This window comes from Rhinatrema bivittatum, chromosome 2 (genome assembly GCF_901001135.1).
Source record: "Rhinatrema bivittatum chromosome 2, aRhiBiv1.1, whole genome shotgun sequence".
Taxonomy (NCBI): domain Eukaryota; kingdom Metazoa; phylum Chordata; class Amphibia; order Gymnophiona; family Rhinatrematidae; genus Rhinatrema; species Rhinatrema bivittatum.
Genome location: NC_042616.1, coordinates 29,662,589 through 29,687,275, shown reverse-complemented (window position 1 = coordinate 29,687,275; position 24,687 = coordinate 29,662,589). Strand labels below are relative to the sequence as shown.

General features: G+C 46.5%; 2 protein-coding genes and 1 long non-coding RNA gene across 3 annotated transcripts in view; 2 read left to right on the top strand and 1 right to left on the bottom strand.

Annotated features, from left to right (window-relative positions):
* The window catches only part of LOC115085852 (oocyte zinc finger protein XlCOF6-like), a 393,254-nt gene that overhangs the window by 142,524 nt on the left and 226,043 nt on the right, over positions 1 to 24,687 (bottom strand). The gene's annotated exons all lie outside the window — the stretch shown is intronic.
* Positions 1 to 24,687, top strand: part of LOC115085891 — a 318,986-nt gene that overhangs the window by 202,903 nt on the left and 91,396 nt on the right. The gene's annotated exons all lie outside the window — the stretch shown is intronic.
* LOC115085865 (oocyte zinc finger protein XlCOF6-like) overlaps positions 3,599 to 24,687 on the top strand; it is a 51,637-nt gene continuing 30,548 nt past the window's right edge. The window contains exons 1-2 of the mRNA XM_029592386.1: positions 3,599 to 3,816; positions 6,659 to 6,785. Coding sequence (XP_029448246.1) covers positions 3,706 to 3,816; positions 6,659 to 6,785 — 238 coding nt within the window. The 5' untranslated portion in view covers positions 3,599 to 3,705. The remainder of the gene's footprint in view (positions 3,817 to 6,658; positions 6,786 to 24,687) is intronic.

The window sequence follows — 24,687 nt, the reverse complement described above, 5'->3', positions numbered from 1 at the left end:
ATATTTCTTGAATGCTGTTCTTTTAGCCTTTATTTTGTCAGCCACCTCCTTTAAGAACCAGATAGGTTTCAATTTTCTTTTGCTTTTCTTTACATTTCTAACATATAGAGCAGTTGCCTTGGTGATTGCTCTTTTAGATTGGTCCACTGCTGATCCACATCTCTTTCATTCCCATCCTTTAGTTCTTCCTCCAGGTACTTCCCATTTCCTCAAAGTCTGTGTTTTGAACTGTAAAACTCGGGTCTTTGTGGTTCTTTTCCCTATTCTTTTAGTGATATTAAACCATATCGTTTGATGATCACTGGTGCTGAGGTGGGTGCCCACCTGGACATCGGAGACATTATCTCCATTAGTGAGCACTAAGTCGAGTATAGCTCCTTCTCTGGTGGGTTCCAACACCATTTGTTTGAACAAAGTTACTTGCATGGCATCCACTATTGCTCTATTATTATTAGATTCTGCAGATGGGATTCTCCAGTCTACATCTGGCATATTAAAGTCTCCAACGATCACCTCTTCTCCCTTCTTTCCTATCTTATGGATGTCTTCAACCAGATCTCTGTCCAGCTCTTCCTTTTGGTTTGGAGGCCTGTAAACCACTCCAATATAAATGGACGCTCCGTCATCTTTTTTAGGTCGAGCCATAGAGCTTCTTCATTGCCCCAACTTCCTTGCAGCTCAGATGCTTGGATATTATTTCTGACATAAAGAGCCACACCTCCCCCTTTTCTATCCTCTCTGTCCTTCCTTAACAAGTTGTAGCCTGGTATTGTGTATCCCAATCATGAGATTCTGTGAACCATGTCTCTGTGATAGCAACAATGAATCCTGTGCTGGTAGAGTGCATCAAGTTCACCATGAAAATGTGGCAGACTCCACTCCACCTGAATTATGAGGATGGACAATAAGTTATTCTCAATATTAAGAATCAGTGAGGGAGATATGTTATCACCTCTATTTTTTTCTATCATTAAACCGATTGAGTTCTCTCACTAACTTTTCGTCTTCATCCTAGAGTGAAAAATCCTTTATCAAGATTTCTAATTTATATTTCTTGATGATCAGAAATGCTACAGTTCTTGTGCTGTCGTTTAGCAGAGCCACTCTGTGTGGTGAAGAGTTTTTCAGATGACATTTGACTTGGACAAATGTGCTGAGGGAGCTTCCTTAAATGAAAGCAAAGCTGTAAACATCTCCCTGTCTGAAGATTGTATTATAAAGGAACTGGAGCAGCAAGGTGAATATAAATATCTGGACGAGGAGGAAGTGTATTGCTAGACATCTCTAGAATCCTGGGGGAACGTTGCCAGCAGGAGTAACATGTTTGTTGAAATGACTCTACGATCACTATGGTCACTGGCCCAATAACCATCACAGACTGGGAATGGATTGTGTGGACTACTCCTTGAGCGTCTGGCCAACGCCCCGGGATGGGAACTCAGAGCATTCTCTTGGCAACTGCGCTCTCATGACGTACTGCAAAGCAGGAGGTTAGGGAGTTTTTGTCAGAAGCCTCACCTGTGGGTGGACGGCACCGCACAGGGACTTTCCCGATCGTGAGACTCCTGGCAAAAAGCTTGTCCCGGGCTTCCCAGCTGAAGTGCAGCCTGGATGTAGGTATAAGGCTTGGTGATGCATCTTTATTAATCATTGTTTATTTGTATCTCAATAAACGACTGTATATACTTCGTTGGAAATCAATAAACAGTGACTCAATATTTAAACATATAGGACTGCTGCGTGATTTAAAAGTAGTGCTACATTTGGCGCAGCGAGCAGGGAATATCTTTAAACATGTCACTGTTTAGAAGAGGAATGGTTCAAAACAATCAGAATGTGAAGGCGATGTTAAAGATGTACAAATAGTCCATTAATGGCTATTAATCAATTTTACTTAGGGAATAGCCACTGCTATTAATTGCATCAGTAGCAAGGGATCTTCTTAGTTTTTTGGGTACTTGCCAGGTTCTTGTGGCCTGGTTTGGCCTCTGTTGGAAACAGGATGCTGGGCTTGATGGCCCCTTGGTCTGACCCAGCATGGCAATTTCTTATGTTCTTATGTTCTAGTAGAAATCCCAGGCTGGGATGTAGTACCTTATATATAATCTTATGGCCACCAAGTGGTCAAAATGTTCAGAATTATGTGAAAACCTAGAATCCTATTTAAAGGATTCAGAGCCCGTGGATGTGGCAAGGTGTCTGCAAAAAGCAGTAGTGGGAAAAGGAAAAGGGTTATTGAGTGTAGGACGCCAAGGGTGGAATTTATTATCCGCCTACCGAAAAATACATCAGGATAGGGACCGTCAGCTTCAGAAAATAGCTGAATTGGAACTGCAAATCTGGGACTTACGGAGTCAAAATGTTAGGCTGCAATGTCGGAATAAATTACTTGCTGACAAAGTAGGCACGTATCAGACAGTTACGGAAAGGGCAGCTGCCTGGGTGGCACAATATAAATATGAAAAACAGAAGGGAAAAGGAAGTGCATTTGTGCATTGCGAAAGCGGGATTATCTTTGGATCCGAAACATGGGATGGGGATATACGGGATTCATCCTGTTCTGACGGACTCATAGAAAGCGATGAGGAAGGAATGGGAATAGAGCTAGAGGAGGATAAGAAGTGTAAAGCTAAGCCGGTGGAACAACGCAGGTTGTTACAGGGCTCGCCAGGGAATTTTCACAGGAGGGATATAGTGGAGGACTATACACAGAACGCGACGGTAGATTCAATGGAACGATTCCAGCAGCGACCGAATGAAGGCTTGTTCACTTGGGCAGTACGGATAAATGAGTTAGGGGCAGCGGCCGTTAAATTGGATATTGCTACACTTTATAAAGAGTGCAGTCTTCAAGCACCAATGGTTTCCAAAATTACAATCAACATACCAATAAACGTAGGCAGTATAACCAAAATAAAAGGCACATTTTAACAACTTGGACGCCAGGCCCTCCCGAGCGCCAGAAATGAACCTTTCTCCCTCAGCTTGCCCCTTTTTTTTCAGGCCATTCTGATTGGAATTACATCTGAATGCTGCATCGGGTGCGCCAATTTTCCGCGCGCATCTTTTCCTACTCCTGTCTTCCCTCACCGGCTGCTCCCTCTCTTTATTGCTTCCCTCCCCTACCCACTGGCTGGCTCTGAGCTCCCCCTCCCTTCCTGTGTGACAGGCGGTGCCTTCCACTTTCCCCGCCCCCGCACGGGATTGGTCGGTAGAAATGGAAACGTCATTAGGAAGCGCCCCGTCCCTAAAGGGACCGGACTCTGCTGCCAGTCTCTCTTCAGTCAATAGGAAGTCGGGTTGGAAACCTTAGAAATGTGAAAAAGGCGTCAGATTCGTCCTTAAAAGTTTTCATAAATAATCTAAAGCAGCTCCCTGCATTCACATTTCTACAATCTCCATCCAAATGAAATTAGTAACGCTGGATCAGCCTCCGCTCTCGGAGTAAAGTGCGCCTCCTCAGGTGTGATGTCATCAGGCTGAGCCCTGAGTGTGAAGCATCTCCTCGTCCTCCTCTACTCGAATGTCATCAGTCTGTGCCCTCAGTGTGAAGCTCCTCTGTGTGATGTCATCAGCCTGCGCCTGGCAGGAGTCGCAGCTATTCTGAACGTTTCCAGCAGTTGAAAGTCAGATACAGAGAAGAGATTCCTCTCCCCCCTCAGTCCGAGCTCTGATTCTCAACTTATCTCGCTCCCTCCATAAAGCATGAGGCAAACACTCGGCTCTTCCCCAGCACGAGAAAGAGCCCCCAGTTCTTTTCTAATCCTGAAAGCAGCACAAGCAGAGAGGAAAATGCCTTCAGGAGCTTCTGCTCAGGTAGGAGGTTGCCTCCATCGTCCTGCCCTCTCTCTATAAACACTAAGAACATAAGAAATGCAGGGCTGGGTCAGAGCTCTGGTCCTTCCAGCCCTGCATCCTGTCTCCAACAGGAGCCGATCCAGCTCACCTGAATGTATCCTGCAGATCCCAATATGAAAGTCTGCTCTCCACATGAAATAAGAGGTGGAGAAACCAGTCTGTCTAATAAATATTTATGGACTTGGCCCACAATCTATCCTCTTTGCTAGTGGTCCTGGTTTTTTTTTCTTCCACTTTTGAGTGCCCCCCTTAACCTTTTTTACCTCCTTTTTTTTTTTTTTGGTTGTGACCCCTCCCTTTTTTCACTCCTTCCTTCCCTTTGCAACTGTGACTCCCCAAGGAGGAAAAGGTGCCAGATATGCGGCAAGTGGTGGCTGGTGGATCAGGTGGCACATACACCCCCCTTCAGTACCTGTATTTTAGATGATTCCTTTTCCATCGAGGCTCCCCTAAATATCCCCCCTCCTCTCTGTCCCATATTTTAGGGGTGCCAAATACAGAACTGTATCCAGAGGCTTTCCTTCCCCCACCCCTTTTTAGGGATAAAGAGCCCTAATGTGAAGAGCCAGGGAAGGGAGAAGACAGGAACAGACTACACATTCAGATAGGGTTTCTTTTCTTTATTCAGTTTTGTTGTGACTACACATTCAGATAGGGTTTTCTTTCTTTATTCAGTTTCTTTATTCAGTTTTCTTTATTCACTAGTGCCATGTGCACTAGTCACTAGTCTCTGGTGCCTCCTTAAGGGGGTGCCAGCCAAAGGGTATAACATCCAAAAGGATGGATATTGCACCCTTTCAAGGCCACCCCACGCTATGACACATGCTTTGAAATAGAGCAGTTCTGATTCTCAACTTTTCTTACTCTTTTATAAAAGAAAGAGGCTGTTCCCCAGCCTGAGAAAGAGCTTCCAATTCATTTGTAATCCTGAAAGCATCAAAAGCAGAAGGGAAAATGCCTGCAGGAGCCCCAACTTCCTGCTCTCTCTCTATAAACATTAAGAACATAAGAAATGCCATGATGGGTCAGAGCAAAGGTCCATCAAGCCCAGCATCTTGTCTCCAAAAGGGGCCAGTCAGGTAACTTGGAGGCATTTAGCAAATCCCAATATGAAAGTATGTTTAATGTTACTCTCTGTATGGAACAGACTTTAGATTCTCCATCTCTTTCTTCTATCTGGTTAATAAATATTTATGGCCGTGTCCCACAATCTATCCTTTTTTCCCCTTCCATCATTTTACTCCAGTATTCTCCTTTAGTCTGCTTTCAACAAATCAGTCTCTTCTCCCTCACTAATCTCCTTCCTCGCCTCTTTTTGTTGCCTATTCAGTCTCTCTATCCTGCAGTTTAGCTTTCCTCTCATTTTCCTTGCCAGCTACCTAGTAATTTCTCCTTGCTTTACTAACTGCCGCTTGTCAGCCTCCTGTTCACTTCAGCCAAAATCCTGTCTCTTTGGTAACTGTGAGCCACTGAGCCAGAAGTAGCTGGCCGTGTCAGGCAGAGAGACTGGTGGCATTAAGGACCAGCTGCAGAAGTGGTGGTGGAAGCTGGCCTGTGAGGATGGCTACTCAGGGCAGGAGACTGATAGTAGCAGGACCTTGTGGTTCAAAACACGATCGTGTCGGGATTCGGGTCTCCTAGCTATTATTTTGAGATGAGTATTCTTCTCTGAAATTTATTGGACTGGGACTTGAGACTTGCATTTTTGCTTGCTAAACGAAGTGGTGTTCCCATGATTCATATAATTTGAAGTTTGTCAGCACGTTTGGGAGAATTTTGACATTTTAACAAAAAATGACATTACAAAAAATGAATAAAACAAAATTGATTTAAATAAAGTGACCCTATACCAAATGAGAGTTTGATTGTTTACACAGACTCTGTGAGTAAGGGTCCTACAATATTTGATGGTTCCATATACTATTTCTGGCTATGTGATATGGCATATAAAGATATACCAGTTCAAACCATTTATTATTTTTTGGAAGTATGGTTTCCCCATCTTTTTGGTGAAAGTGTTCTGCGAGCTGGACTTTCCAGGGCTTACCCTGAATAGGGAGCTTAGGTACATCCCAGGAGTCTGGACTGATCCGGGTACGTACAGGGAAAGGAAAATTGGTTCGTTCCTGTAGTACCACGGATCAGTCTAGAACCCGCTCATTCTACTGAAGAGGAGAGTCGTCCATTCAGTTATTTAAAGCAGAGAATATTTTCATATTTTGTACGTTTTTGAAAGTTTGGATGTTTTTGAAATTTGTTGGGATTGGCCTGGGTATAGATTAATATTGAGGAACTGCTGGAAGCACATGTGGTTAAGTAGCAGTGTTAGTAAAACTTTCTCTGTCTCCATCTACTGGAAGGGAGGCAAAACCCAGGAGTCTGGACTGCTCTGTGGTACTACAGGAACGAAAATTAGCAGATGATAACACATTTTCCTTTACTACATTAGTGCTTAAAAAAGAAAAAGGTAGACCTTCATAACGATAGATATAAAATACTGCAATCCTGTTCTTTCTATTCAAACACTGCTGCAGCATTGTAATGTGGGAGACTGCAGAGTCAGCCCTGACTTTAATGGAAGCCTGAGCAGATCTGGGGCTCATTGGGACTTTCCTGAGTTTAAGGAGAGAGATCAGGAGTGACTCAAAGTAAAACATGGTGTCCCAGGCTCTGTAACTGAAGCCAGTTACTATAGCCTTACTCTAGGACTGTGTGTTTCCCTCCCCCTGTCCTGTTGATCCCCAGCACTGGGAGGTCTCCTGGTGCAGAAGGTGCTGAGAGTTTCTGGTTTGTGTTTCAGGTCCCAGTAACCTTTGAGGACATCGCTGTCTATTTCTCCCAGGTGGAGTGGGAGGGTTTAGAAGAACGGCAGAAGGAGCTTTACAAGGAGGTGATGAAGGAGAACTATCAGACCCTCAGATCGCTGGGTAAGGAGGGACATTTTTTAGGAAATTCATATTTTTTGGGATGGGAAGAAGAGAATATCACTCTATAAGTTATAATGTGTAAATAAACAGCCAATGTCTTAATTATGTTCAGGGAGGAGACCAAGCCCAGTGATTAGAGCAGTGGGATACAAACCAGGAGGCCAGGTTTCGTGTCCCGCTGCCACTCCTTGTGGCCTTAGGCAGGCCACTTTACCTCCTCTGCCTCAGGTATAAACTTAGATTGTAAGCCCTCAAGGGATAGGGAAATAGCTATAGTACCTGAATGTAAACTGATGTGATATCTCAGATCGAATGTCAGTATATAAAAACAAACAAATAAATAAATTAAATAAATAAATATTTCATAATTGAGTGAAGCTGGGTCTCCTGCTTCCTGAGTCGGCCGAAGTTGGGGCTGGGAATTATGCAGGGGCAGCATTCAATGCCCCAGGGAGGACAGGGAGTTAGGGTCATTGCTCAGGGGTGACATCTAGTGGCTGGATAGAGGGCCTGCGATAGCAGGATAATAGAAGGTGCCTTGGTGTCTGCTCTTCCACAGTCCTGCACTGTTACTGCAATGAGCAGATCTGGTATTTTTGCAGGGATTTAAAATGAGGGAACAAATTCACAGGTAGTCGGGATTGAAGGCTGATGGCACCAGGTCCAGCACTAGTTCTGATTGAATTGGAAGTACAAAGGAGCAGGAGAAACATTCCAGGCCACACAGAGAGGGAGAGGCCAAGAATTTCTTCATAATTGTAGTGAAGAGGAGGGGGATGGGGATAACTGAGGGAGGGGAGGTGGAAGACGAGCGTAACAGGATAGAAAGGAAAGGTATTTCTTAGTAATTGTAGTGAGGAAGAGGGGGGATGGGGTAAATGAGGGAGAGGAGGTGGGAGAGGAGTGTAACAGGATAGAAAGGGAAAATATTTCTTAGTAATTGTAGTGAGGAAGAGGAGGGGGATGAGGATAATGAGGGAGGGGAGTTAGGAGAGGAGTGTAATAGGATAGAAAGGGAAAGTATTTCTTAGTAATTGTAGTGAGGAAGAGGAAATGATGAGATGAGTTTCTTTTGCAGATAATAGAAGGACAGAGAGACAGATATTGGGAGAAGAGTCTGAGACATTGATTTATCTGGAGAGTCTGTAGTAATGCTGACCTGTTGAAGCCTGTGACCTGTATCGGCCCTGGAGGAGATTGGACCCTCTGTGGGCTGTGATCCCTTTTATTAGACTGGGATAAGAATCATTCACAGATGAAGTTGGTGCCTGAGCTCTGAGACCCCACAGGTCTCTTCTTCAGGTGGGAGCTCAGTGACATAGGGGATCCCAACCCCAGCAGGATTGCTGTGAGGCTGAAAGAAACTTGCTGTTTTTTATTTTCATACAAGAAACTTGCTGTTTTTTTTTTGTTTTTTTTTTAAACAAGGGTTAAATGTTCTTGCGAGAGTTATTCAGTAGCTTTCTGACTCTTGGTTTCCCCGTGGCTCTCCCCCTCCACACTCCCTATTGTCACCCCTGATCCTTCCTGACTCTCGTCTCCCTCACCTGCCCCCCTCAGTATCTGCCCCTAACCTGCTCTATTTCTGTCACTGTTGTGTTTCTTCCCTCTGCTCAGCTCTCCCAGATCTTCCTTGCCCCCTCAGTAAAGAAATATTTCCTCCTCATTCCTCTGAGCCTCCCTCCTTCCACCTCTGTTCCTGGAGCCTTTTTTCTAGAAAATGCCCCATTCTGGTGCAGCCGACAGCATATATGAATGTCTCTTCTAAATCCCTCTTTCCCTGTACCGTACCAGGATCAGCCCAGACTGCTGGGTTTTGCCTCCCTTCCAGCAGATGGAGACAGAGAAAAACTTGAAGGACGCCCCTGTAAGTAGGATGCGCCATCTGCAGCCCCTTCAGTATTTCTCTGTCTCCAGCAGATGAAGGTGGCAGACCCTGCTGTCCTGGCTAATTGATTCTAAACAAGAAAAAAAAAAAGAGAGTTGCAGTGACAGGAGTCCTTTAAATTTGTTTGGCTGAAACAAAGTTTAAAAAAAAAAACCAGACTCCCGAGGAGCAGAGTCTTTTCTCCTCGGTGGTAGGCCTGCCGTGTGCTTTGCCCTTCACTCCAGTGTACCAGGAGCAGCAGCCAGTGAGTGCTGCCCAGAGACAAGTGAGGGTTGTGCTCTGGTGAGGCCAACACGAATTAAAAAAAAAAAATAGAATCAGAACGCGTTGTTTTTTTGCAGCTGTGCTGCTCTTATTCGGCCTCCCGGGCTCCGGGGTTTATTTTCACGGCCCAGGGGGCGGTGCTGCTGGAAGATCCCCTTCAGGCGGACATGGATGAGGATTCCGAGCGTGTGGCCCCGGTGGAAGGGGATGATCCTCGGGTCCTTAGGCTCTTTTGTAGAGATGAGTTGGAGTCAATGAATCCACATGTCCTAGTGGAGTTGGGCATACCGGCTGGTCAGGCGCCGACGCCTCAGGATCAGGGCATGTTGGATCCGGTGCTGTCTGGTCTTCGTCCCCCGGCTAGGACTTTTCATTTTCATCCTATGATGCTCCAGCTAATGTTTTGGGAGTGGGATACTCCAGAAGCTAGCCTTCGCTTAGGCAGAGCTGTGGAAAAATTGTACCTGCTGCCGGACGACTCTCTCGATCTCCTTAAGGTTCCCAAGGTGGATGCGGCCGTATCCGCAGTCACTAAGCGTACGACTATTCCTGTGGTTGGGGCGACTGCCCTTAAGGACACTCAGGATCGTAAGCTGGAGGTGCTTCTCAAGCATATCTTCGAAGTGTCGGCTCTGGGGGTTCGAACAGCCATTTTCAGTAGTTTAATGCAGCTTGCGCGTCTCCGGTGGGTACAGCAGCTACTGAGTGCCAGAGAGCTCTCCCTGGAGGAGTCTGAGCAGGTTGATCATTTGGAGACGGCGGTAGCGTATGGGGTGGATGCCTTGTACGATCTCCTTCGTACGTCTTCGTGTACTATGGCTTCTGTGATGTCAGCCTGCAGGCTTTTATAGCTCCGTAGTTGGTTGGCTGATGTTTCCTCCAAGTCGCAACTGGGTACTTTTCCATTTCGGGGGAAATTATTTTTTGGAGATGATTTGGAGCAGCTTATTATGTCCTTGGGGGACAATAAAGTGTACAAGCTCCCGGAGGATAGGCCAAAAGCTTCCAGAGGTTTCGGCCCTTCCCGGTCACATTTTTGGGGGCAGTGCCATTTTCGCCAGTCTAAGCCGGCTCCATTTGGCCAAAGATAGTCATCCGGCAGGTCGCAGTCCTGGTCTCATTCCTTTCATGGCCATAGACCCGCCCGAGACGGTGCCTCAGGGGCAACGAAGTCAAGTTCTCCCAATGAAATAGCTCTGGCCCACTCCCCTGTTCCGGTCGTTGGGGGGCGGCTGTCTCTCTTTTACAAGGAGTGGGTCAAAATAACCTCGGACCATTGGGTTCTAAACATTATAGAACATGGCTACACCTTAGATTTTTGCTCATCCCTTACGCAAACTATTTCTGGTGTCGCCCTGCGGGTCTCTGGAGAAAAGGCGCCAGGTGTCTCTCACACTTCATCGGCTGTTGGTCCTCAGAGCGGTTGTTCCGGTTCCTGTGAACAAACTTCAAACCGGCAGGTATTCGATTTATTTTCTGGTCCCGAAGAAGGAAGGGTCCTTCCGTCCGATTTTAGATCTGAAGAAGGTCAACAGAGCTCTGAGTGCCCCGTTTTCTTTTGGAGACGTTACGTTCTGTAATCACCTCCGTCAGAGCAGGGGAGTCTTTAGCATCTCTCGATTTGACGGAAGCGTACCTACATATTGCAATTCGGAAGGACCATCAGCGGTTTCTCCGGTTTATGGTCCTCGGCAAGCATTACCAGTTTCAGGCACATCCCTTCAGGCTGGCGACTGCTCCGCGCACATTTACCAAGGTGAAGGTGGTCGTGGCGGCGACTCTCCGTCGCCAGGGGAATCCTGGTCCATCCCCACTTGGACGACTGGCTCATTCGAGCGAAGTCAAAGGAACTATGCGAGGCGGTGGTCGCCAGGGTGGTTCAGACACTTCACGCTCTGGGTTGGATCATCAATCTGGACAAGAGCCAATTGTCCCCTACCCAGGTCCTGGATATTTTGGGAGCGAGATTCGATACTTGGATTGGGAAAGTCTTCCTGATGCAGGATTTGATAGACAAACTCATATTCTTGGTTCTATGGCGTCTACTCTGGAGTTGGTCCCGTGGGCTTTCGCTCATATGAGGCTGTTGCAAAAGGCTTTGCTCTCACGTTGGGACCCTAAGTTGGAAGCTTTTCAAGTTCCCTTACCCCTCCAGGAACTGGCCAGATCCAGCCTAGCTTGGTGGCTGACCCATGAACACTTGTCCCGGGGGATGGATCTGGAGATCCCTCAGTGGACTATTGTGACGATGGATGCCAGTCTTTCCGGCTGGGGGGCAGTTTGCCAATCTCAGGCAGCCCAAGGCCAATGGATACAGCAGGAAGCGCAATGGTCCATCAATCGTCTCGAGACCAGGGCAGTCTGCTTGGCATTGCAGAAGTTCTTGCCTCTGGTTCATCGTTGTTCGGTGAGAGTGCTCTCCGATAACGCAACAACGGTAGCATATATCAACCGGCAGGGAGGCACAAAGAACCGCCCCGTAACGACGGAGGCGGACGAGCTCATGGCCTGGGCAGAAACCCATCTGCTCAGGATAGCAGCTTTACACATTGCCGGGGTAGACAACGTACAAGCGGATTTTCTGAGCCGTCAGAGATTGGATCCCGGAGAATGGAAGCTGTCAGACGAGGAGTTTGCATTGATATCTCATCACTGGGGGATTCCCCGTTTGGATCTACTAGTGACTCGAGGGAATGCCAAGGTGCCGCGCTTCTTCAGTCACAGAAGAGAGCACGGAGCGGAAGGGCTCTTGTCCTCCCATGGCCTCGCGACATTCTGCTCTATGCATTCCCTCCTTGGCCTCTGGTAGGCAATCTCTTGAGAAGGGTAGAAGCTCATCCGAGAGCGGTGGTGCTGGTGGCTCTGGAATGGCCACGAAAGCCGTGGTTCGTGGATCTCCTCAACCTTGCAGTGGGCAGGCTGCTCCGTCTGGGTCATCTTCCGAATCTTCTGCAGCAGGGTCCAGTATTTTTTGACCAGGTGGATCGCTTTTGTCTAGCGGCTTGGCTTATGAGAAGCGGCAGTTGAGAAAGAAGGGGTATCCGGATTCGGTGATTTCCACTCTTACGGGCTTGCAAAACTTCCACCTCCCTTATGTATGTCCGAGTCTGGAAGGTTTTTGACTCTTGGTGTAGTAGGTCGAATGTTTCCCCTAGGCGGGCCTCGATAGTCCACATTCTAGCCTTCTTGCAAGAGGCTTTGACAAAAGGACTAGCTTTCAGTTCTCTCCGGGTTCAAGTGGTGGCGTTAGGATGTTTACATGGAAAGGTGGACGGTGCGTCCATAGCGGCTCATCCGGATGCGGTTCATTTCCTTCAGGATGCTAAGCATTTGCATCCACCACGTCGAGCTGTTTGTCCATCCTGGAGTTTGAATTTGGTCCTTAGGACGTTGTGTGAACCTCCTTTTGAACCGCTCAGGTGCGTCACTCTGAAGGACCTTACACTGAAAATGGTGTTTTTGGTAGCTATCTGCTCGGCTCGGAGAATTTTGGAAATTCAGGCCCTATCTTGTCGCGAACCTTTTCTTAGGTTTTCCGATTTTGGCGTTTCTCTTAGAACCGTGCCATCCTTCTGCCTAAGGTTGTATTGGCTTTTCAAGTGAACCAGTCCGTTGAGTTGCCTGAGTTCCCAGATTTGGATCAGAATTCTCCACATGCTCGTGAATTGAAGCCTTTGGATGTCAGGCGGGCGCTGATGCATTACTTGGAGGTCATTAATGATTTTCGCCTGTCTGATCACATTTTTGTCTTGTGGAGCGGTCCCAGGAAAGGGCATAAAGCTTCCAAGACTACTATTGCCCGGTGGTTGAAGGATGCTATTGCTTCAGCATACATATGTCACGGGCAAGCAGTTCCAGAGGGTCTTAAGGCTCATTCCCTGTACGTACCAGGATCAGTCCAGACCGCTGGGTTGTGTCTCCCCTCCAGCAGATGGAGTCAGAGAAAAACCTGAAAGGCACTCCCTCTTACACTGGAGTGCCACCTGCGATCCTTCAGTATTTCTCTGACTCCAGCAGATGAGGGGGACAGAACCTGCAGTCCTGATACTTTATTTTTTTAAGGACTATAAAAGAACTAAAGGAGTTTGTTTAGGCAGGAGGTGTTCAGCCATAAGGCTACTATTGCCCGGTGGTTGAAGGATGCTATTGCTTCAGCTTACATATGTCACGGGCAAGCAGTTCCAGAGGGTCTTAAGGCTCATTCGCTCTGTTCTCAGGCGGCGTCCTGGGCAGAAAGTCAGTTGATTTCCATTCAGGAGATCTGTAGGGCGGCAACCTGGAAATCTTCGCATACCTTTGCTCGGCATTACCGTTTGGATGTTCGGGCTCCCGTCTTGGAGAGTTTTGGCAGCGGTGTGCTCCTAGGTCCCACCCCATTTAAGGCGGCTCGGTACATCCCAGCAGTCTGGGCTGATCCGGGTACGTACAGGGAAAGGAAAATTGGTTCTTACCTGCTAATTTTCACGGATCAGCCCAGACGGCCGCCCAGTTTTTTGATTCCGCTCGACAGATTATCTGTTTTTTTTCCTGTCATACTATAGCAGGATGAAGAGTTCACATTTTGTACATAGTTGAGTCCCCTAAATTTGGTTTAACCATTTAAAGTTTTGGATTCCTGTTACTACTTTAATTCTGCTGTGATGTTGTTTATACTGAAGGGGCTGCAGGTGGCGCATCCTACTTACAGGGGCGCCCTTCAAGTTTTGCTCTGTCTCCATCTGCTGGAGGGGAGGCATAACCCAGCAGTCTGGGCTGATCCGTGATACTACAGGAATGAAAATTAGCAGGTAAGAACCAATTTTCCTTTCCCTTCAGTACATCTTTTTCCAGAGAGTTATCAATAATATTACACTGAGTGACTGTGAGAAACCTAATGCAGTGCTCTTACCCTAGGAACAGGCTCCCTGACCATCACCCCTGACATTATATCCCACATTGAACGAGGGGAAGAGCCGTACATCAGGGATGAGCCGGGATCAGAGGAAGGAGGCACTGGGAAAAGCAGCTGCTCAGGTGAGTGCAGGAATAAGAGGGAGCGGGGTCAAACTGCTGAGCTGGAGAGTGGAAGTGCAGAGACCCCTTCCCAAGCTCCTCTGCAGATCTCTGTAATCACTCACAGGGTTTCTGGGACAGGCAGTGGTTCTTGACTTATGAAGGGAGTCAGAAGACAGAGCAGTCTGGACTCCAGACCTTTTCTTTACAGGAAAATGTTATCATTTACAGCACAAGAGAAAGCAGGCAGAATAAGGACTGCTTACCTCAGGAGCTTTAATTCAAAAGGTACAGCAATCACAAACAGACAGCGCAGGAGCTGCCTTCTCCTCTTCCCCATGGCCTCGCTGTTCCTCTCCCCAAGGAAGTGCCCTGTGTCTTGGCTTCCCCTCTTGGGTGTCCCTTAAGGTGGATCAGGCTGGATAGCTGATGCTAATCCTTTAAGGTGTTCCTTGCGGTTCTCCTTTATATCTCTTCACTTACCCTCCTCCCCTCAGTTCAGCCTTCCTGGGTTGAGCCCCTGCCCCTACCAGGGGTACCTCCTGGGGAAGGAAATCTCCATTCCTGTTTTCCTTTCCTGCCTTGAACTGTAGCTGTCTATTTCTTCTAACAGAGGATAGCATTGAGGTGCAGACCCTAAGCCACGGAGTGACTTCCCCTCTTAACAGCTGTGCACGCCCCCTGTCACACTTAGGGAAACCATCGTCCGCTGGGGCTCGCTTAACATTTCCTGAGTTGTCCTACCCCACACATTCTGGGGAGGCAATTAAGGGTACGTTGGGTGCCCCCAGTCCCTTATTCATTTTAGTAAGTCTGTCTACTGTGATCTCTGGGGGCTTTCCATTGGCAGCGATGGTATTGGGTTTTGGGTGTCTTGTTATCTCTCACGTATAATTCTGGGCTGCTGCAAGGAGGTGGAAAGGACTCTTCTTCAGATACAGCGCTGGTTGATGTAAGATTACGCTGGACCCAAAGAGTCTCAAAGTCTGGGAAATCGCGTCCCAGGGCGACGGAATATGAAAGCCACGGATTGCTCCCACCTCAAGGCTAGCTTGCCCAGCAGGTGTCTTCAGTGTTGGGTATTGCTTTTGGTCTCCATGAATGCAAGCTGAAGTCACTGGAGGTTCAGATTTCTCTTAATTAGCTCCCTCTGAATGAGGGATTTTTCACTTCCAAAAGCTATTAGGGCCTACTCAGTTGGAACCAAAAAGGTAGCAATTTCAGGGTGAAGGGATCCACAAAGTTACAAATGTATGCCTTCCCGCCATGGCCTCTCCTGGGCAAGATCATCCGCAAGATAGACTACCACAGAGGTTTAGTCCTCCTAGTCTCCCCGGATTGGCCCAGATGCCCGTGGGATGCAGACATGCGAAGGCTCCTCGTGGGGAGTCCTCTGTGCCTCCCCTCGCACAGGGACCTTCTCCAGCAGGGCCCGATCCTTCATGAAGATCCGTCTCGGTTCTCTCTTACGGTCTGGCCCTTGAGAGGACTCTCCTGAAGAATCGCGGTTACTCAGCGGCCGTGCTCGCCCCCCTTGTACCGCGTGCGGAAATTCTCAATGACTCTGGCATACATACGGATCTGGAGAATATTTGAGGTCTGGTGCGGGGACCGCAGGGTGCCCCCACGAACGGCCAAGATCCCCATGATTCTGGAATTTTTACAGGACGGCCTGAAGAAAGGGTTGTCCCTCAACTCCCTCAAGGTCCAGGTAGCAGCCCTCTCCTGCTTCAAAGCTGAGGGGTACGGAAACCTTCTATCGGCACTTCTGAACTTGGTCCGTTTCCTAAACGGGGTTAAGCAACTCCGACCACCCTTAAAGTGGCCGGTCCCCCTATGGAGCCTCAATCTGGTCTTGGACTTCCTAACAGGACCTTCCTTCAGACAGATGCACAGCCTGTCACTACACCTGTTAACACTAAAGATGGGTGGAGTCAAGATGGCGACTCGGCTAGACGCATGGCACTGCTGCTCTGGCGTTTTTTCCCCTTTGAAGTGAACTTCCTAATGTTGTCATGGCTCCGAAGTGAAAAGGGAAGTCAAGAAGTTACCCCTCGACTTCTATGTTTTCTCTGGGGCAGAAAACAATCGTGCAGTGCGCTGTAAAACCGGCGATTTTGGGTCTGGGAGGTCTGGCTGTTGGGCCACAGGAAGGAGACTGTGACCCGCCCTCGGAAGGAACATCCCTCAGCCCACTGGATGAGAGTCTACCCCCTGCTGTGAGGGCAGCCTTGACTCCTCGCTCGAGCGGGAACCTGGAGGAGCTTTACTGAGAGAATCGGGTAGAGGGGGCGTCAGTGGAGGAGCTCCAGCAGTCCTCCAGGGAATTTGGAGAGTTACCCGCCGGAGGAGGTGAGCTGAAGAGTCGGGAAGGACGGATCATTAATGGAGGAGGTGAGAGATCTGTTCCTGAGACCCCTGTTAGTCCCGGTGGATTTTTAATATCACAAAAACCGGAGGTAGTAACACTGGACTCGCTTTGGACATTAACATCTGCAATGGCAAAGTCTTTAGCGGATTGCTCTAATAAAATTAATGGAGATATTGAATAAGAACTCTGAGTTCTATAAGCAGGAAGTGGCAGAAACATTTCAGAATGTTGAAATTGATATTCAACAAGAAAAAAAGGTTCAGTCGACATAAATCGAAAGCTCGAGAATATTGAGAACGCAATGAGACATCTGAATTTAAGAATATTAAACTTTCCCAGGGTGATCGGGGAAATTCCACGGTTGGTAGTTAAAAGATATTTCCATGAAGCATTAGAAATTTCCCCTGGACAAAGTCTACTTTCTGCCTATTTGGAACTATCAACAGCGACAAATTGCTCCAAACATAATGGAGAACTTAACAGGCTTTCTGGAATCGTCTTCCTACGAAGTCGCTGAAAGAACAACTTTGCTAATCTCATTTTTTAATGAGAAAGATTTAGGAGACGTTATGCGGGCGTATTTTAAGAAAGCTAACTCTGAATTCATGGGTTCCCGCATGAGAATATTTCCAGATCTGCCAAAATCGACTCAGCTGAAAAGAGAGAATCTTCTGGCTTTAAAACAAGAGACTCTGGAAGTGGGGGCATCTTTCTTTTTACGCTTCCCTTGTCAATGCGTTATAAAGTACAACAAAGACAGTTACATATTTTACCAACCAGAGCAATTGAAAAGCTTTGTTGAGGCAAAAAAAGGCCTGAAGCAATTAAGTATTATCGGCGATAATCATTAAAATGTAGTAATCGCTAGAACGAGATGCCTCTTTTTGTTGTTTTCCTTTATCTCCTTTAATGTGCAAGTACTCCACCCCCGTTTTGTTCTTTGGGGTCTGACGGGTAGACAAGGAAAAAGAGAACATAATTGTCAAGTTATGTGATTTCATAAGAAATGTTTATTTCTTGTTGTACCATATTTCTGTGGTCTGAACAAGGTACAATCCATGTTACCATGGCAAAATCTTAATCATAAACTATCACCAACCCACCTCATATCTTGGCAGTCAGTAATCCTCACCCAAAATATTTTTGAAAAATTTGTTTTCATTTAACTTAAGGCGCCATCTCTAATATCCTTATATTGTTCCAAAACGATAATACTTTACTCAGTATTGCTTCTATGCCATCCAACCCCACTGATGTGTCATTCTCACTGTGACAACTCAACATAGCCGCGTTTCAAAACAAAATCCTTCATCAGGGGATGGTCATAACTTTCTTTTAGTGAGTAGGCTTCAAGTGACCTTTCTGATGGCTTCCTCCATCATGAGCTTCACCCTATTTTATTACCAGACCATTTGATGGCATCCATTTAAATTAAACCATGTGACCTGGAAACCACCTATCCTACTGCTTGTAAAGGAATGTCAAGCCAATTGAAAACTGATCTACACTAACACCCTGTGAAATCCATCACAATAACTATGTCCAATCGAGTTCTTCATTCATACCTGAAGGAACCTCAGTCTTAAGAGTGTCCCAATAATTCAACCATGCTCTTAAATCGCCTCCCCTCAAGGACCCTTGATCTATTATCGTCCATTGAAGATGGTCAAATGTGCGTTGATGATCGATACATTGTTGTACCATTGGCATACTCAACGAGTATGTATGCAATCTTGGACAATGTTCGTCAGTCTCAGTTTAACTGGACATGTGTTACGGCCAACATAAAGTTTAGGGCAAGGACAAATGAGAGCATATACTACATTGGCTGAACCGCAGTCTGTTACTGCTCTTTTCTTCACATAATATCCAGTGACTGGATCTACCCAATCAGTCCCCTCTATTGTACTATTGTAAAAACTACACTTATTACATCTCTGCTATTCGCCTTGTAAATGGCTTGATGTCGTGTCCACAAAATGAGAGTGGACAATACAGTTTTGTATATTAGACCCTCGAGACAAAGCTATTGATGGTGGATCCTTACAAATATCATACAAAGCCAGTATATGCTATGTTTTCTAATAGATGCAGCTATCATCGATGCCGCAGTAGTATGTTTCAGTACACAGACAAGTCTGGTGCTCTTTGCGTGCTTTATACTGTAACAACGCTTGGCACTCTGAATATTTGGCATGCTTTTATGCCCATCTTATCGCCGTATAGGGATATCCTCTTGCTCTAAACCTTGCTGTCAGCATAGCTGCCTGGTGCTCTTATTTGTCCATACTAGAAAAAATTAGTCTGATACAAAAAAATTGGCTCATCGGTAGCCCTAACTTGAAGGGTTTTCATGATGACTGTGAAATTGCAGCAGGTTATTCATATCCATTGGCTTCCGATGTTCTGTGGTAGAAATGTGTCCTCCTTGTAGTTGAATCAGTACTCCAAATATAATATAGATGCTTTATTCCATTGAAATGTAAATTGTAGATTACCATCTAAAGCAGGGCTTCCCAAACTTTTAGCCAATGTGACCCCATTTTACAACTTGAAAATTCACAGGACCCCAGAGGACAACTAAACCTAATTAGCGAGGGTGTAGTTCACCTCCAACAGTCCCTCCACTCCAAACTGATCCCCTCTCTCAGCCTCTATCCCCCTCCAGAAGGTCTCTCAACCTCTGCCCCTCCTGCCGATCCCCTCTTACATCCCCCAGTTCCTCTCCCCTTCCCAGCCTAGCCGCTCGCTCACCCACTCCAGCTTTTTACATCCTCCCTTCTGAACTTCTCACCTCCAAGCCATTTTTGTAACCCCAGTTGATCATCTGTCATCCTCTCCCTCTCTCTTTTCTCACATACCTCCCCAGTTGATACTCTCACCCCTAGCTCCTCTCTTGCATCCCCCTCTCACTTTCCCCAGCCAATCCCTCCCCCACTGATCCAACCCTCAAACCCTTCCTGTATCTGATCCCTCCCTTCAAAACATCCCCTTGACTAGGATCAGCAGCAACATTTTCCTTTGGGCCTCAGGTGATAAGTGGATGACAGCTAATGGGAAGAGAGGGCAGGCTGATGACAGGGGCAACATTTTTCTCTTAGGTAAGTTCAGTGTCAGGAGAGGATAGAGAATACGTTACAACCTGCACAGACCTGTACACACTCTGCCCACTCTTCCCCATGGCTGGTCCAATGCCTAATGTTGATCTGCAACTGGCAGCAGCATTAATAATGAGAGTCAGCACAGGATCTGTGAGCCAGAAAAAGGTCACAGGCCCTGTAGTGGCCCCAGTCCCTCCTCGCACATGGATTCCTGGTAACGTGGAAACTCAAGCGAGGGCGGGACCATTGCAGGACCCGAGAGGGCATGCTATCTCCAAGATCCCATGCGGATTTCCACTACTTCTACTGCTGGTGATGTCTGGAGAGGACTGCCCTTTAAGGCACGTGACCCCAGCTGGAGGTTTTGTGACCCCCATCTGGGGTCCTGACCCACAGTTTTGGAAGCTCTGATCCAAAGTATTGATCCACTGCATAAACATAGAAAATGACGTCAGAAAAGGACCAAACGGTCAATCCAGTCTGCCCAGCAAGCTTATGGTAGCATCTGCTGCACCATACAAGTCACCCCCTTAGTTTCCCAAACTGTCAAAGTCAGGGCACTTGTTGGTTGCTGTCTTGAGTTCAAGTCCCTGTTCCCTCTTGCCGTTGAAGCAGAGAGCAATGTTGGAGTTGCATGCAAAGTATCAGGCTTATTGGTTAAGGGTAGTAACCTCCGCACCAGCAAGTTACCCCCATGTGCTCTTTTCTTCATTACCCTCCTCTAGCCTTTAGGGATCCTCAGTGTTTATCCAATGCCCCTTTGAAATCTTTCACCATTTTTGTCTTCTCCTCCTCTGGAAGGGCATTCCAGGCATCCACCACCCTCTGTATCATATCCCCCCTGCTCATCCTCTCCTCCAGGGTGTACATATTTAGATTCTTCAACCTCTCCTCATAAGTCATTCGATGAAGACCATTCACCCTTTTGGTCGCCCTTCTCTGGACCGCCTCCATCCTGTCTCTGTCCCTTTTGAGGTACGGTCTCCAGAACTGAACACAGTACTCCAGGTGAGGCCTCACCAAGGACCTGTACAAGGGGATTATCACCTCCTTATTCTTACTGGTTTTTCCTCTCTGTGCAGCCCAGCATTCTTCTGGCTTTTGCTATCGCCTTGTCACATTGTTTCACCAACTTCAGATCACTAGACACTATCACCCCAAGATCCCTTTCTTGATCCGTGCACAACAGCCTTTCCCCCCCCCCCCATCGAATACAGCTCTTTCGGATTTCCACTCCCCATATGCTTGACTCTGCACTTCTTGGCATTGAATCTCAGGTGCCATATCTTCGACCAATCTTCCAGTTTCCTTAGATCTCGTCTCATTCTCTCCACTCTTTCTGGCGTGTCCACTCTGTTACAGATCTTAGTGTCATCTGCAAAAAGACAAACCTTACCTTCTATCCCGTCTGCAATGTCGCTCACAAAGATATTGAACAGGACTGGTCCCAACACCGATCCCTGTGGCACTCCACTTAACACAGCTCTCTCTTCAGAGAAGGTTCCATTTACCATCACATTGTCTTCTGTCCGTCAACCAATTTGCAATCCAGGCCACCACCTCGGCGCTCACTCCTAAGCTTCTCATATTATTCACCAGTCTCCTATGTGGGACCGTATCAAAAGCTTTGCTGAAATCCAATAAATCACATCGATCACTCTTCCTCAATCCAGTTCTTTAGTCTCCCAATCAAAAAAGTCAATCAGATTTGTCTGACAGGATCTTCCCCTGGTGAATCCATGCTGCCTCTGGTCCAGCAATTCTGTTGCTTGTAGATAGTTCACAATTCTTTCCTTCAGCAGCGACTTTCCCTCCACCGAAGTGAGGCTAACCGGCCTGTAGTTTCCAGCCTCCTCTCTGCTCTCACTCTTGTGAAGCGGGACCACCGCCGCTCTTCTCCAATCACTCGGCACCACTCCCGTTTCCAGGGATCTATTGAACAGGTCACACAGCGGAGCCGCCAGCACATCTCTGAGCTCCCTCAGTATCCTGGGATGAATCTCATCCGGCCCCATGGCTTTGTCCACTTCCAGTTTTCCTAGCTCTTCCCATACATTCTCTTCCTTAAATGGGGTTTTGTCTATCCCACCCCCATTCACAGTCTTGTAACTAGGGACGGTCCTTCTCCAGGGTCTTCTTTAGTGAATACCGAACTGAAGTATTTGTTTAATATTTCTGCCATTTCTTCATCTCTCTCCACACATTGATCCTTTCCATCTTTAAATTTCACTATACCACTTTGAACTTTTCTCTTTTCATTGATATATCGGAAAAATGTTTTGTCACCTCTCTTTACGTCCTTGGCAATCCTCTCTTCCGCTTGACTTTTTGATGTCTTGATTAATTTCTTCGTCTCCCTCAGTCCTACCAGATATTCTTCTTTGTGCTCCTCCCTTTGGGATCTTTTATATTTCTTGAATGCTGTTCTTTTAGCCTTTATTTTGTCAGCCACCTCCTTTAAGAACCAGATAGGTTTCAATTTTCTTTTGCTTTTCTTTACATTTCTAACATATAGAGCAGTTGCCTTGGTGATTGCTCCTTTTAGATTGGTCCACTGCTGATCCACATCTCTTTCATTCTCCCATCCTTTTAGTTCTTCCTCCAGGTACTTCCCCATTTCCTCAAAGTCTGTGTTTTTGAACTGTAAAACTCGGGTCTTTGTGGTTCTTTTCCCTATTCTTTTAGTGATATTAAACCATATCGTTTGATGATCACTGGTGCTGAGGTGGGTGCCCACCTGGACATCGGAGACATTATCTCCATTAGTGAGCACTAAGTCGAGTATAGCTCCTTCTCTGGTGGGTTCCAACACCATTTGTTTGAACAAAGTTACTTGCATGGCATCCACTATTGCTCTATTATTATTAGATTCTGCAGATGGGATTCTCCAGTCTACATCTGGCATATTAAAGTCTCCAACGATCACCACTTCTCCCTTCTTTCCTATCTTATGGATGTCTTCAACCAGATCTCTGTCCAGCTCTTCCTTTTGGTTTGGAGGCCTGTAAACCACTCCAATATAAATGGACGCTCCGTCATCTTTTTTTAGGTCGAGCCATAGAGCTTCTTCATTGCCCCAACTTCCTTGCAGCTCAGATGCTTGGATATTATTTCTGACATAAAGAGCCACACCTCCCCCTTTTCTATCCTCTCTGTCCTTCCTTAACAAGTTGTAGCCTGGTATTGTTGTATCCCAATCATGAGATTCTGTGAACCATGTCTCTGTGATAGCAACAATGAATCCTGTGCTGGTAGAGTGCATCAAGTTCACCATGAAAATGTGGCAGACTCCACTCCACCTGAATTATGAGGATGGACAATAAGTTATTCTCAATATTAAGATCCAGTGAGGGAGATATGTTATCACCTCTTATTTTTTTCTATCATTAAACCGATTGCGTTCTCTCAGTAACTTTTCGTCTTCATCCTAGAGTGAAAAATCCTTTATCAAAGATTTCTAATTTATATTTCTTGATGATCAGAAATGCTACAGTTCTTGTGCTGTTCGTTTAGCAGAGCCACTCTGTGTGGTGAAGAGTTTTTTCAGATGACATTTGACTTGGACAAATGTGCTGAGGGAGCTTCCTTAAATGAAAAGCAAAGCTGTAAACATCTCCCTGTCTGAAGATTGTATTATAAAGGAACTGGAGCAGCAAGGTGAATATAAATATCTAGACGAGGAGGAAGTATATTGCTGGACATCTCTAGAATCCTGGGGGAATGTGCCAGCAGGAGTAAACGTGTTTGTTGAAATGACTCTACGATCACTATGGTCACTGGCCCAATAACCATCACAGACCGGGAATGGATTGTGTGACTACTCCTTGAGCATCTGGCCAACGCCCCGGGATGGGACCTCAGAGTATTCTCTTGGCAACTGCGCTCTCATGACGTACTGTAAGAGCAGGAGGTTAGGGAGTTTTTGTCAGAAGCCTCACCTGTGGGTGGACGGCACCGCACAGGGACTTTCCCGATCGTGAGACTCCTGGCAAAAGCTGTCCCGGGGCTTCCCAGCTGAAGTGCAGCCTGGATGTAGGTATAAGGCTTGGTGATGCATCTTTATTAATCATTGTTTTATTTGTATCTCAATAAACGACTGTATATACTTCTGTTGGAAATCAATAAACAGTGACTCAATATTTAAACATATAGGACTGCTGCGTGATTTAAAAGTAGCGCTACATTTGGTGCAGCGAGCAGGGAATATCTTTAAACATGTCACTGTTTAAGAAGAGGAATGGTTCAAAACAATCAGAATGTGAAGGCGATATTAAAGATGTACAAATAGTCCATTAATGGCTATTAATCAATTTTACTTAGGGAATAGCCACTGCTATTAATTGCATCAGTAGCATGGGATCTTCTTAGTGTTTGGGTAATTGCCAGGTTCTTGTGGCCTGGTTTGGCCTCTGTTGGAAACAGGATGCTGGGCTTGATGGACCCTTGATCTGACCCAGCATGGCAATTTCTTATGTTCTAGTAGAAATCCCAGGCTGGGATGTAGTACCTTATATATAATCTTATGGCCACCGAGTGGTCAAAATGTTCAGAATTATGTGAAAACCTGGAATCCTGTTTAAAGGATTCAGAGCCCGTGGACGTGGCAAGGTGTATGCAAAAAACAGTAGTGGGAAAAGGAAAAGGGTTATTGAGTGTAGGACGCCAAGGGTGGAATTTATTATCCACCTACCGAAAAATACATCAGGATAGGGACCGTCAACTTTAGAAAATAGCTGAATTGGAACTGCAAATTTGGGACTTATGGAGTCAAAATGTTAGGCTGCAATGTCGGAATAAATTACTTGCTGACAAAGTAGGCACGTATCAGACAGTTACGGAAAGGGCAGCTGCCTGGGTGGCACAATGTAAATATGAAAACAGAAGGGAAAAGAAAGTGCGTTTGTGCATTGCAAAAGCGGGATTATCTTTTGATCCCGAAACATGGGATGGGGATATACGGGATTCATCCTGTTCTGACGGACTCATAGAAAGCGATGAGGAAGGAACGGGAATAGAGCTAGAGGAGGATAAGAAGTGTAAAGCTAAGCCGGTGGAACAGCGCAGGTTGTTACAGGACTCGCCAGGGAATTTTCACAGGAGGGATATAGTGGAGGACTATACACAGAACGCGACGGTAGATTCAATGGAACGATTCCAGCAGCGACCGAATGAAGGCTTGTTCACTTGGGCAGTACGGATAAATGAGTTAGGGGCAGCGGCCGTTAAATTGGATATTGCTACACTTTATAAAGAGTGCAGTCTTCAAGCACCAATGGTTTCCAAAAT